Consider the following 12,979-nt stretch of genomic DNA (forward strand, 5'->3'; position numbering starts at 1 on the left):
ATTACATCCCTACACATAAGGTTGGCGTTAGGAAGAGCATCCAGTCGTAAAACAGCGTCATATCCACATGGGCGTCACAGTTCGCATCCGCGACCGCACAGGTGTGGGAAAACCGGTAGAAGAGAAGAAGAAACTCATTTTAAAATATCACCCGCTTTTAAAAAATATTTCACCCCCTTAAGTGGATTTTCCAGAAAAAGTGCGTTCATTTATTTTTAAAAGAGTTTCCAAGTACGGCCTACCAATTTTAACGTCTGTAACATCTTCCGTTTCTGAGATACATGTACCCTCATATGAAGAATTCAACTCCTTCCTCACTTCTTTTCAACCCTCGCCCCTTAAGTGGATTTTCTGAAAAAAAATCTTTTATTTTAAAGGAGATTCCAAATACCAAATTTTATGTCTGTAACATGATAGGAGCATATAGGAGCTGATGTTGCCATGGTTACAGCAGTTCATTTCTTTATCCGATTTCTAGAGCAGGGGTAGTGGGGTGCCAATATCTCAATAACAGTTGATTTTAGGGCCTTAAAACATGGTTTTCGGGCCCGTGGGGCTTACCGAGTTTTGTTCTTTGCGTCAAGGGGCTTAAAATGAGCTTTATCTCGTCCTTGTACGACAAATTCGATATTTCGCCTATATTAGCCTAGTATCTTTATATCTCCCCACGTCACCCCCCTCTCGAATTGTTTTGAAAATAAAATACAGTCTATAGCACTCAGGGATAATGTATCTTTCTATTAGTGAAATAATTTTTAAAATCGGTCCAGTAGTTCCTGAGATTAGCCATTACATACAAACACACTTTACCTCTTTATATATTAGTATAGATTAACTTTATTTTACCTTGCTATATTACATTAGAATATACCATTAAGTCATGGATGTACACTTAGCTTCTATTTAAACTTTGTTTACCTCCTGAACTGTCCGACTCGTTGGCTGAATAGTCAGCGTACGGGCCTTCGGTACAGAGGGTCGCGGGTTCGATTCCCGGCCGGGTCGGGGATTTTAACCGTAATTGGTTAATTCCAATGGCCTGGGGGCTGGGTGTTTGTGCTGTCCCCAACATCCCTGCAACTCACACACCACACATAACACTATCTTCCACCACAATAACACGCAGTTACCTACACATGGCAGATGCCGCCCACCCTCATCGGAGGGTCTGCCTTGCAAGGGCTGCACTCGGCTAGAAATAGCCACACGAAATTGCAAATGATTTACCTCCTGAACTAACATTAACAAGACTTATTACTTACACTTAATGTATTTATTATGCAAAATCTGACCGCAGTGCAGTCTATTTTTGTGTGTGAACTATCAGCCCGTAAATTTAAATCTGGCCTCAGCGCAATTCAGTTTTGTCCCGTTTAATCTGCACCACTGACAGCTGCACTCTTTCTGAGTTGTGCTCACTGTAAATTATTTGCTCATTTTCACTTTCAGAACTGTCATTTTAATTTTCACAGCCGTCCGCTATATTAAAATCTGGATCATAATTCTGTAACCAGCACAGCTGTGGACTTGACAGATTTCTTCCAGCCCTAAATAAACTGAACGGTTATAGGAGACTTCCCGTGGAAGGCAACGAATTGTGCACAAAATACTAATGGAAGACAATTCTTGTTAAAAATAAAATAATTCTTAAATAAAAATATACTTACATGATGACGTGCGCGGTGCACTGAATGCGCCAGTTGTGGCACTGTGAACTTGAAAACGCCGTTTAGTTATCTTCCGTTGGAGAATTATTTATTTGACTTTTCACACAGATAGCTACAATTATTGTATTGAAGGAGTAGCTAACACAAGTCAGCCGATTGCTAACACAACAATGTACATCCGTTTTTCTCACGAGTGCTCGAGGGTTAAGTACGAACATCCGTAAGAAAGAAAGGCTTGACACTTGGGCTCCGAGGTGGAGTCAGTGTGAGACTCAGTGTATTGGGGTTCGGTGGCTGGGCTGAGAGCGACAGAGGTGTTGGCCGTGGCTATTGTCCCACGAGGAGCTGTTGTTGTGGTGTTGGAGAGACCAGTGTGTGCGTGGACTGGAAATGACGGAACGGAAGACTACTGTGTGTTCGTGTATTTCTGCATGAGTCAGCGTGGGGAGCCGCTGTCACGAGTGTGAAGGTTAATGGACTTGTGCTGATGTTCGCTGTTGTGAGTATCGTTCTGCTGTTGAATACTGTTGAGCTATTTAGTTGTCCACTGCATGTGACGGTATGAATTACTGGTCCATCTGTGGAGTCGAACCAACGAACAGTCGCTGTCTGTCGAGTGGCCCGTAGCCCTGTGTTCAGATCCAGCGGTCTACACACAGCTGCTGTATGAGGCGACTGGACTTGGGGAAGTGGACGTAAGGGTTAAGTGTCTCCAATCTCCAGGTAGAGTAACGGGCTGGACCTCCTGCTGCGCCATAAGGAAGAGCAGTTTGTAAAAATACAGTAATTAATAAGTGTGGCCATTCATAACTGGTTAGAATTGTGTGTATGCATTTATTAGGTCATCCTGAAATAAATTACAGTAATAAAACAGATGAAGTTGTATTCGTAACAATATATTTAATACTATTATGAAATAAAATACATCAAAATATTTTATCATTTTAAACTATAACTATTCTATTTGCAGCCAGAGAACAAAATAAAACACTTGTTAGTAGCTGGTTAAAAATTGTGATATTCTGTTCAACAACAGAGAGACCATAAACCCTGATGTGAAGAGTATGGGAAAGGGATAGATTTGTTACAAAATCGGCCAACTGCACTTTATCTTTCAAAGTACCGGTAACTAATAATCCGTAAAATGTTTATTGAATCTGGCCGTGAATCTGTACTAAAACTATCACATTTTAAATTATTCTTAATAGGCAAACAGATTTTGCTCTCTCCTCGAAACATCTAACTGGTTCATGGTTGGCAGTTCAGGAGTTCAGCCGTTAAACCTCGGAGGCAGTCAAACGAAACCTATTAAATATTATTTTTTATAATCTTACGATAATGAATAATCCCTTTGTTTATAATTATCTCGCATTACTTCTACTTCTACCTGCTGTAATTAAATACATATTAGTTATTCATATGTGTTTAGGTTTATTTGCTGGGGGAAGGGGGAGGGCGAATGTTTATTTTGACAGGTGGGCCCGAATCGCATTCGTTACGCCCCTGATTAGGTCAGTTGGTCCTCCTCACTTTCCGTATGTCGGAAGAAAGCTAATTATTTGCATTAATTCAAAGTAGGAGATTTGTTTAAAATACTGAAATGAAATGGCGTATGGCTTTTAGTGCCGGGAGTGTCCGAGGACAAGTTCGGCTCGCCAGGTGCAGGTCTTTTGATTTGACGCCCGTAGGCCACGTGCGCGTCATGATGAGGATGAGATGATGATGAAGACAACATATATACCCAGCCCCCGTGCCAGCCAAATTAAATGATAGTTAAAATTCTCGACCCTGCCAGGAATCGAACCCGGGACCCCTGTGACCAAAGGCCAGCACGCTAGCCATGGAGCCAGACTTTAAAATACTATGAAGCGCGTTTCGTCTAGAAATGGTCTGTCATATCATTTTATATTTACCTACTGAAGCGACTGCTTGTAAATGCGTGAGAGTCGGCATTATTTATTTCTAGGAAGGAAGCAAAAGAAATGTTGTTGGCTTATCTATCATAGTGGAAGAGGAAGTTATAACATATATGTTTCCCCATCCGGGATGTTGTGGTTTCTGTTGTACAGTCAGAGTAAAGAAAAAAAGATGCATAACAATATCATTGCCATTTCCTGTTGAAAATATGTTGCTGTGTTGTAGAGTCTATTAAAGAGATGAAATAGATAGGCTCGCTTTATTTTGATTAGCCGTGTAACCTGAAATAGAATATTCTTCTTTTTTTATTTCTGTTGATAGCATGGTTACAGGTAAATATTTTCATTTTTCTGTCGTAAGAAACTGTGTGTTATTTATTTCCGGTTGTGCTTCCTGGATCTGCCTGCTGTGTGAGTTTATCGGGTGTGAGTGTGCTGTTTGTCGTATAGCAATGCAGTTGTTGCTCCAGCAATGCCGCTCTTGTCCACAGGGGAGACCATCCGGCCAGCCCCTGGTAAGCCGGAGAAGAGAGTGGAGAGTGTGTCATCTCATCCGCCACCCCAACTGCCCTTCTCTATGGTGGCACCACCACCACCGCCGTTCTACCTGTCGGAGCCCGTGGCGACTATGGCTCGACATGCAACTACCTCCTTCGATACCGGCCTGGGGTTGGGGCTGAGTGTTCAACAGCAGCATAGGTATCCGCAGCGGCAGAAACAGCACCCGCACCATCAACAACAACCTGTTCCGAAAGCAACACTACCCGCAGGACCTCCACAACCATCTCCACTCTTTCAGGGGTAAGTTATTTTCATCATCTTACTCTAGTGGCTCTTACTCTAATGTCAAAAGAGATTTTTAAAAAACCTGGGGAACGATCAAGTGAAGAATAAGTGTGAAAATGTAATAAAGGGGGAAGCGGGGGGGGGGGGGGGATGAATCGAATGTCTTAATACAGTGGAATCTCGATATCTCGAATCATCTCGGGAGCAAAATTTTATTTCGAGTTATCGAAATTTCGAGATATAGAGAATATCGATTTTGAACATGCACAGCACATAATTGAATCATCTACATCATTTTTTTTTTTTGCTAGGGGCTTTACGTCGCACCGACACAGATAGGTCTTATGGCGACGATGGGATAGGAAAGGCCTAGGAGTTGGAAGGAAGCGGCCGTGGCCTTAATTAAGGTACAGCCCCAGCATTTGCCTGGTGTGAAAATGGGAAACCACGGAAAACCATCTTCAGAGCTGCCGATAGTGGGATTCGAACCTACTATCTCCCGGATGCAAGCTCACAGCCGCGCGCCTCTACGCGCACGGCCAACTCGCCCGGTCCATCAATTTTTAACAGTACTTAAAAATACACCAAAAAAATCTATTTTACAGTATCACTTAAATTATAACCCTTATTAAAGTAACTTTTTAGAAGACAGGATACAGTACATCCAGTAGTGAAACAAGAAACATATCTCCGTTAACACCTTATGGGGCTTGCCATCCGTGACTTCGGGGGGGGGGGGGGGTTGCTTTTTGTTTTACGTCGCACCGACACAGATAGGTCTTATGGCGAATATGGGACAGGGAAGGGCTAGGAGTAGGAAGGAAGCGGCCATGGCCTTAATTAAGGTACAGCCCGAGCATTTGCCTGGTGTGAAAATGGGAAACCACGGAAAACCATTTTCAGGGCTGCCGACAGTGGGGTTCGAACCTACTATCTCCCGAATAGTGGATACTGGCTGCACTTAAGCGACTGCAGCTATCGAGCGCGGTGGTTTGCTTTCGTTCGTGACCGGTAATTCATTCACACCCGAGAAACAGCGAGGCTTTGCCGATTTTCCGATCACTAGAAGTTTTAGTTTTTCGGTTCCCAGCATCACTGTAATCCTTTCTTTACTTGTTAACTGTTCCTCACAAACCACAAATGCCGTATTGCACAGTTAATGTTGCACAAAATTCGAGTTACAGAGGATTTTTTGCTTCAAGGGAGGAAATGTTTGCTTCGAGAAATACGTGTATCCGAATTTCGAGCAATAGAGAAATAAATACATGTGAAGAATAGGACAAACGACCGGGAAATTTAAGTTACTTCGAGGTTCGACTGTATTACCGAGCCAAAAGAACGCAAATGGTGATGGTCTACAATGACAAGGTGTTCGCACGCACATTGAAAACATTGGGCAATATCGTGGGACGCACTTTAATAATAGGACATTTTTTTGTGAAATTCCGCAAATAGTACAGAGGTGCAAAATGAAATAATATGCATAGTTCAATATTGAAATGAAGGTTTAAACATGTCAATTGCTTAAAACACTGTTTTAAAAATGCATAAAAAGAGTGAAATTAAAAATAAACACTATTATACCCAGGACTATATTGAATTTGGAAGAAGAGCGCCAAACAGTGTCAGTTTATTTGAAGTAATATTTGACAAATAACAAAAAGGTGAGAAAATACCTAAAGACAAACTGAAATTAATATTGTAGTAAAAAAAACTTAATGGAGGACAATTTAATGGGAGTAGTGTGAAGGGAACAATGATACACAGTTGTAAGAGCCTAAGATCCCACAAAAGTACTTCTCTGAAAATCTATTCGAGTGTGCAGCATTGTGTACAAACCACTACTACCAATGAGAGAAGAACAAAGAATTGAAACTGCTTCTTACACCAGTAGCAAATTAAAGTATTTCTTGGTATTCATTGCATGCTGCCTTGCCTAAAATGTTCACAGTGAGGTTGGTATGGAGTTCCATATTTGACATCGATCCCATAGCCATATTTATAATAGCATTTGTGAGGGCTCATTTTCCGCCGAAGTTTGGATTTTACAATTTTTAAAATAAAAATAATCTATTCAGACCAAGTGAATAATTCAGAAAGGAAATAATATTAAAGAATGAATTAGTTCTGACTTGGGTGTATGAAGGGTATACATATTAATGTATTTTCGAACGAGCAATGAATTTTTTGTTTTTTTGTTTTTGTAAATTTTCCTCACATTTCTTAAAATATGTGTTTGTTAAAGCCCTTCGCGGGCCGCCATTTGGAACCACCTGTTCTAGCCCTTCCAATTGACACTTAAATAACCCTTTTTCAGCACACATCTTAAGGTTAGGTGATGGCAAAACATTTTTGAAAAGCACTGTTTTAAATACCTTTATGCGAAAGATCAGTGCTTTGAGAACATATTCCCAAAATTTCTTGCCCGAAATGAGAAATTATTAATGGGTTCCTTTATCTCAAATTCTAGATCTTGCAGGAGCCTCGTCCCCTGTTCTGTGAAACATTATTTCCTACATTCAGCGTTCAGAGGAATTTTGACAGGTGATCCGGTGTATAGCAGATTCAGGATGGCTGTAATGTTTACCTGTTCGACAGGCGTGCTTCGATCCGTGTAATAGAAGTCTGTGACGAGCCGTTGGCGCCTGGTGTTCAGTTTGTTTGAGAATGTTTGGTGATCATTTCTTGTGAAGTCCGGCTACATGCCTAAATAGTTAGCGTGCTAGCCTTTGGTCACAGAGGTCCCTGGTTCGATTCCCGGCAGGAGGCTGTGTGTACGTGTCGTCTTAATCATAATTTCATCCTCATCACGACGCGCAGGTCGCCTACGGGAATCAACTTAAAAGACCTGCACTTGGCGAGCCGAACATGTCCTCGGACACTCCCGACATTAAAAGCCAATATGCCATTTCATTTTATTTCTTGTGAAAATAGTAGCATAATCTTCATACCATCAAGATTATATTGTAAGTTAGGTAGTTCAGAGTGGAAAAGTGTTCAAGGACGTAAAACAAATCTTGCACGGTTCAGAATAATAATTTGCCGTTGCTGAGGAAAGCAATTTTGTCTGCTTGCCAATGCAAAAATTGTGGGGAGGGAAGTTTTGAATATCCCCCATAAATGTATTCTTCCCCTTCTTCATGATCCTATGTATTTCTCTTCGTGGACCTATTCTTCTTCTCCTTCATCGTTTCCTTGAGTTTTACAGTGTTTATAGCATATGTACAATTTTTTTCGAGACCTATTAACAAAATTTTTATGAAACTGGGATCCTACTTTCTAAGTTAAGTAATGCAAATGTTATTGGAAGTTTTATTTTATACCGTATGTCGTATGTTCGTAAATGGAGACTCATAAAGTGGCAAAAAATGAACAGAAACTTGTAAATATCTGAATTCATATCATTAAAATATGAAGGAACTTTTACTGATGAAGATTCTGATGTCATAAACATATACACAAATTTTCTAAGCGATGTCTCTGGTTTAAAAAAATAGAGTACCTGAGTGGTGTGATAAGTAAAACATATTAAAAGTAGTGTAAATAATAATAATAATAATAATAATAATAATAATAATAATAATAATAATAATAATAATAATAATAATCTTGCGCGTTGTCGACACGTGATTGGTGGTCTCAAGGCCATGCCTTGCGTTCAGATCGGTGTAGCAGCGGGAAGCGCCCAAAGTTGTACCTTCTGAACTATAGTTAGATATTTGAAAATGAAAATCCACAGCATGTTTCCAGTCATTCGACCAGGTCAGGAATGGAGTGAACGAAGCCCCTATCTAGCGGCGAGGATAGGATTTGTGCCGGCTGCCGAAGCCTGTCGCACTCCTCTTGGGCAATGGTTATTGAATGACAGATGGCATGAAATGATATTGGAGAGTATTGTTGGAATGAAATATGACAGGGAAATCCTGAGTACCCGGAGAAAAACCTGTCCCGCCTCCGCTTTGTCCAGCACAAATCTCACATGGAGTGACCGGATTTTGAACCAGGGAACCCAGCGGTGAGAGGCCGGTGTGCTGCCGCCTGAGCCACGGAGGTTCAGGTAGATATTTATTTTGAGAAACGATTTTTTTAAGTTCTTGACGAATTTAATTGGATTAAATATCCATTTCAGAATGCTCCTAGTCCATCATCTCAGTCTGTAAATGAGCCAGAACGACTCTAGTATCTCACTAGTGATTCTTCATTAAAACATGTTTGTAAGGGATTTTCTTTATCGGATGCTAGATGCATTTTGGCAAGAAATTTACAACTTTGAGCCAAGATGCATACAAGATCCTGTTTCCTTTCTCAACAACTTACTTATACGAGACAGGCTTTTCTGCTTCATCAGCAATTATGTTTTAAGTATCGTTCAAGACTGAATATTACATAAGAACTTGGAGTTGCCGTTTCTTATACTGTACTACTTCGTTTCATTGAATTTTGATATTTAAATATAGCCCATTTGCTCTTCTTTACTGAGAAAAAGTAGTTACATGTTACTAAAATATTGTTTCACCTAAATCCATTAATATTTGGTGAATAGAAAAATACCCCAAAATGTTCATACATGAAAAGGTTAATGTTAAGAACACAGCTCAACCAAATATATTGTTCTTTTTGTGCATATTTCCGTGTGATAGAGTTCACACTTCTTCCCACACAACTCGCATCCACAACCTGCGTCTGGTTCATCGGAGCCTTTTTGTAGAACAGCTCGTTAGTGAAATCCATGAACCTTAAACGTGTCATGGTATGTCTTAGTTCAGAGCCTGGCTTCATCCATTCTAGGTTCATCATGGCGTCGGTTCGATAGAAATCTGTCCAGATATTTGCTTTTTTCTCCTGTAGTGCCTAAAGTAAAGCTTGGTACTGTGCTGTGGAAGACATTAGCCGTTCTCAGACGTATTTTCTTTGTGTAGAACGGCTGTTGTGCGAGTCCATATAGGCTAACCGCGATGGGGCTTTCTTTGCTAAACATTAAGCTTTCGTGAGGTACCTCATCTTCATGCTTTCTATCAAATCTAGGTCACTCTTCGAGAGGTGCTCCCAGATAATATCTGTGACACATGTCATGATGGGAAAGATCTTGATGTGGAAGAGGGTTTTATTGCCGTCTCTACAGAGAGCTCACGAAAGCTTTTGATTTCGTTAATAGCCGTAATCGTCGCAGCTACTCTTTCTCCCATGTGCTTGGCGAAGATTTTCCCGTTTGTTTATAAGGTCACGGCAAGGTACTTAACAAGAGTTGACCCTAACAAGTTCCATATTCTTAATGTATGCTGCTGCTGTAGGTTCCCTCCTATTCTAAATATCATGTGAGCTACTTTTTGCGCGTTCATTCTCAGACTGTTCAAATCCGCCCACGTAAAGTGTTTATTGATTATTGAGCGGAGACTTCTTTATTTGCAATTATTTAGAATGGGGTAGACGCAAGAGAAAACTCGCGCTGTCAGTTAAGTTGTGCAGAGAAGAGTCAGTTTTATGGGACACCCAAGGATAATCTCCTTATTGCAGTCACTCAGAAGTCTTTCTCGTCGGTCGGGCGACAGCTAAAGTAATAGTGTGTCAGGGAGAGGTGAGTAATGTATTTAGTATTGTATTGTTGTGCCTTTCTATAGATTAACAATCGGCCCTCAAAGGGCGGCCTGGAAGAGAGGCAAATGGGAAGAAGATGAAGCGGAGTTGTCAGTTTTTTTTTCTAGTACTGTAACGTCGCACTGACACATCAAAGGTTTTCGGCGACTCAAGAATGGGAAAGGGGTAGGACTGGGAAGGTAGCGGCCGTGGCCGTAATTAAGATACAGCTCCACCATTTGCCTGGCGTGAAAATGGAAAACTACGAAAAACCATTTTTAGAGCTGCCGACGGTGGGATTCGAACCCACAATCTCCCGAATGCAAGCTCACAGCTATTCAGTGCTTCTTTCTGCAGTGCAGTGTTTGTTTCAGATTTGCTGTTCACTTAATGTTTAGTTTGTTTGGTCAATTGAGGTGCACGTTGTGAGTTTCTTAGTACTCAAGGCACTTCTATCGAACATGTGAAGATTGTAATAATGATACAAGATATCGCAACCCAGCGCGTCACTCCACGCGGAGTTGACCAGAAACTTTCATCTAGTATTCTCAGGTTCTCATTTGGACACCGTAGGGCTCTCACTGGTGCGGATTGGGTGAAATAATATTTCCCCTTAGTCTACTCAAGCTGTCATTGGCGCGGCACAGGACAAAGAATGTCAGAGTGGCACTGCATGATAACTAAATAAAGACACAATATGAAGACAATTTTGCAAACATACGAAATTTATTTAGGATAAATACGAAAATTATGTTACGTGCCAGCCCCGTGGTAGCTCCTTTTAGTACTTCCAGGGAGGGGCCGGTGACCCACACCATCTGGGATCTCTCAGCCGGCTTCTAGGGTGGGGCCTGGCCTTTCCGTGTGCTGTTCTCGTCGGCCGGCTTATCTATGAGTTTCTTCGAAATTCAACGGGAATGTTCTGCCTCTAGTGACATCGCGGAATTTCTGGCTCAAATCATGCGAGCTATAAAAATGGAGGCTAGCCGCGGACAGCCATTCAGTACTGGACTCGGAGTGGCAATTTGGGCTCCGAGGTGCAGTCAGCGTGAGACTTGGTGTGTTGGGGTTCAGTGGCTGGGCTGAGAGCGACAGAGATGTTGGCCATCGCTAGTGTCCCACCGAGGTCTGAACGAGGAGCTGTTGTTGTGGTGTTGGAGAGACCAGTGTGTGCGTGGACTGGAGACGACGGAACGGAAGGCTACTGTGTGTTCATATATTTCTGCATGAGTCAGCGAGGGGAGCCGCTGTCGCGAGTGTGAAGGTAAATGGACCTGTGTTAATGTTCGCTGTTGTGAGTATCGGCCTGCTGTTGAATACTGTTGAGCTATTTAGTTGTTTACTGCATGTGACGGTGTGAATTACTGGACCATCTGTAGAGTCGAACCAACGAACAATCGCTGTCTGTCGAGTGGCCCGTAGCCCTGTGTTTACATCTAGCGGTCTACACACAGCTGTTGTATGAGGCGACTGGACTTGGGGAAGTGAACGTAAGGGTTAAGTGTCTCCAGTCTCCAGGTAGAGTAACCGGCTGGACCTCCTGCTGCGCCATAAGGAATAGTAATTCGTAAAAAGACAGTAATTAGTAAGTGTGGCCATTCATAACTGGTTAGAATTGTGTGTGTAAATATGTGTGTATGCATTTATTAGGTCATCCTGAAATAAATTAGAGCAATGAAACAGATGGAGTTTTATTCGTAACAAAATATTTAATAATATTATGAAATAAAATATGTCAAAATATTTTATCATTTTAAATATAACTATTCTATTTGCAGCCAGAGAACAAAATAAAACACTTGTTAGTTGTGATATTCTATTCAACAACAGAGAGACCATAAACCCTGATGTGAAGAGTATGGAAAAGGGATAGATTTGTTACAAAACCGGCCAACTGCATTTTATCTTTCAAAGGAACTAATAATCCGTAAAACATTTATAAAATCTGGCCGTGGATCTATACTAAAACTATCACATTTTAAATTATTCTTAATAGGCAAACAGATTCTGCTCTCTCCTCAAAACAAAATAGGAGATAGTCGTGTTTGTAACGTGGCTACACACTTATGCTTCATAATGAAGTCCCAGTTCCAGTGAATGGCTGTCGACGTTTCTTTCCTGCAATTATCTTTTCCAGATTAGCAGTCTAGTCTGTCTTTTCTTCCACAACGACCGACCGAGTTGGCCATGCGGTTCGGGTCGCACAGCTCTGAGCTTCCATTCAAGTGATAGTGGGTTCGAACCCAACTGTTGGCAGCCCTGAAGATGGTTTTACGTGGTTTCCCATTTTCACACCTGGCAAATGCTGGGGTTGTACCTTCCTCAAGGCCCATCGTCGCCCACAAGGCCTGCCTGTGTTGGTGCAACGTAGAGCAAATTGAAAACGTCCGGTTGTTGGTTTCTTGCTGGTTAGTCGTTCTGATGAGGAGAGTGAGGAGGTGCGTCGGGCGGATGAGTTAGACGGAATTTGACAAGGTGTCACCAAGCTCATTGGTGCTGTGTTTATTGACACAGTGAGTTTGTTACGGTGCTGTTAAGTGCAGGAAGAACTTGAGACCCCTAATAGCGATAGAGGTGCAGCACACTCACTTTGTCTTCGAAGATGTGATTAAATTCGTCGTATTTGTATTTGGCTTCTGTCGCACTCGCCTCGCGAAATAGAAGATATTTCCGCGCATACTGAACATTCACACAAATAGAAAATAACATTATGTACAGAAGGTTTCGTTATATATACACTTTCTACCTCTTAACGAAAGTTTTCAGGAAGAAGGTATTTTTTTTTCCTGTGGTGTGAATTTGTTCTATAGCGGAGCAGAACGTATAAAGAAGCCACTTGGATAAGATGCTGTTCTTGCAAGAGCAGGGAGAAGGGACATACCTCGACCTCTTTGAGCGGAACGGTAGTTCAGCTGTAAGCGGTTGAAAGTGTTGATATGAATGTTACCTGGGAGGGATTTTCTCAAAAAAGCAATATCTATTTACAGAGAGCTCTTTTGGAAGGCAGTGACCTGGCTGTATTTAAATCATTGTTCT

The 12,979-nt window shown here is 41.5% G+C and overlaps 1 protein-coding gene across 1 annotated transcript in view; it reads left to right on the plus strand.

The window, feature by feature from the left end:
• Window positions 1-12,979, plus strand: part of LOC136879357 (mucin-4) — a 235,416-nt gene that overhangs the window by 192,641 nt on the left and 29,796 nt on the right. The window contains exon 4 of the mRNA XM_068229088.1: window positions 4,075-4,384. Within this exon, the coding sequence (XP_068085189.1) occupies window positions 4,075-4,384 (310 nt within the window). The remainder of the gene's footprint in view (window positions 1-4,074; window positions 4,385-12,979) is intronic.

Source organism: Anabrus simplex, chromosome 8 (genome assembly GCF_040414725.1).
Source record: "Anabrus simplex isolate iqAnaSimp1 chromosome 8, ASM4041472v1, whole genome shotgun sequence".
In the NCBI taxonomy this organism is placed as follows: domain Eukaryota; kingdom Metazoa; phylum Arthropoda; class Insecta; order Orthoptera; family Tettigoniidae; genus Anabrus; species Anabrus simplex.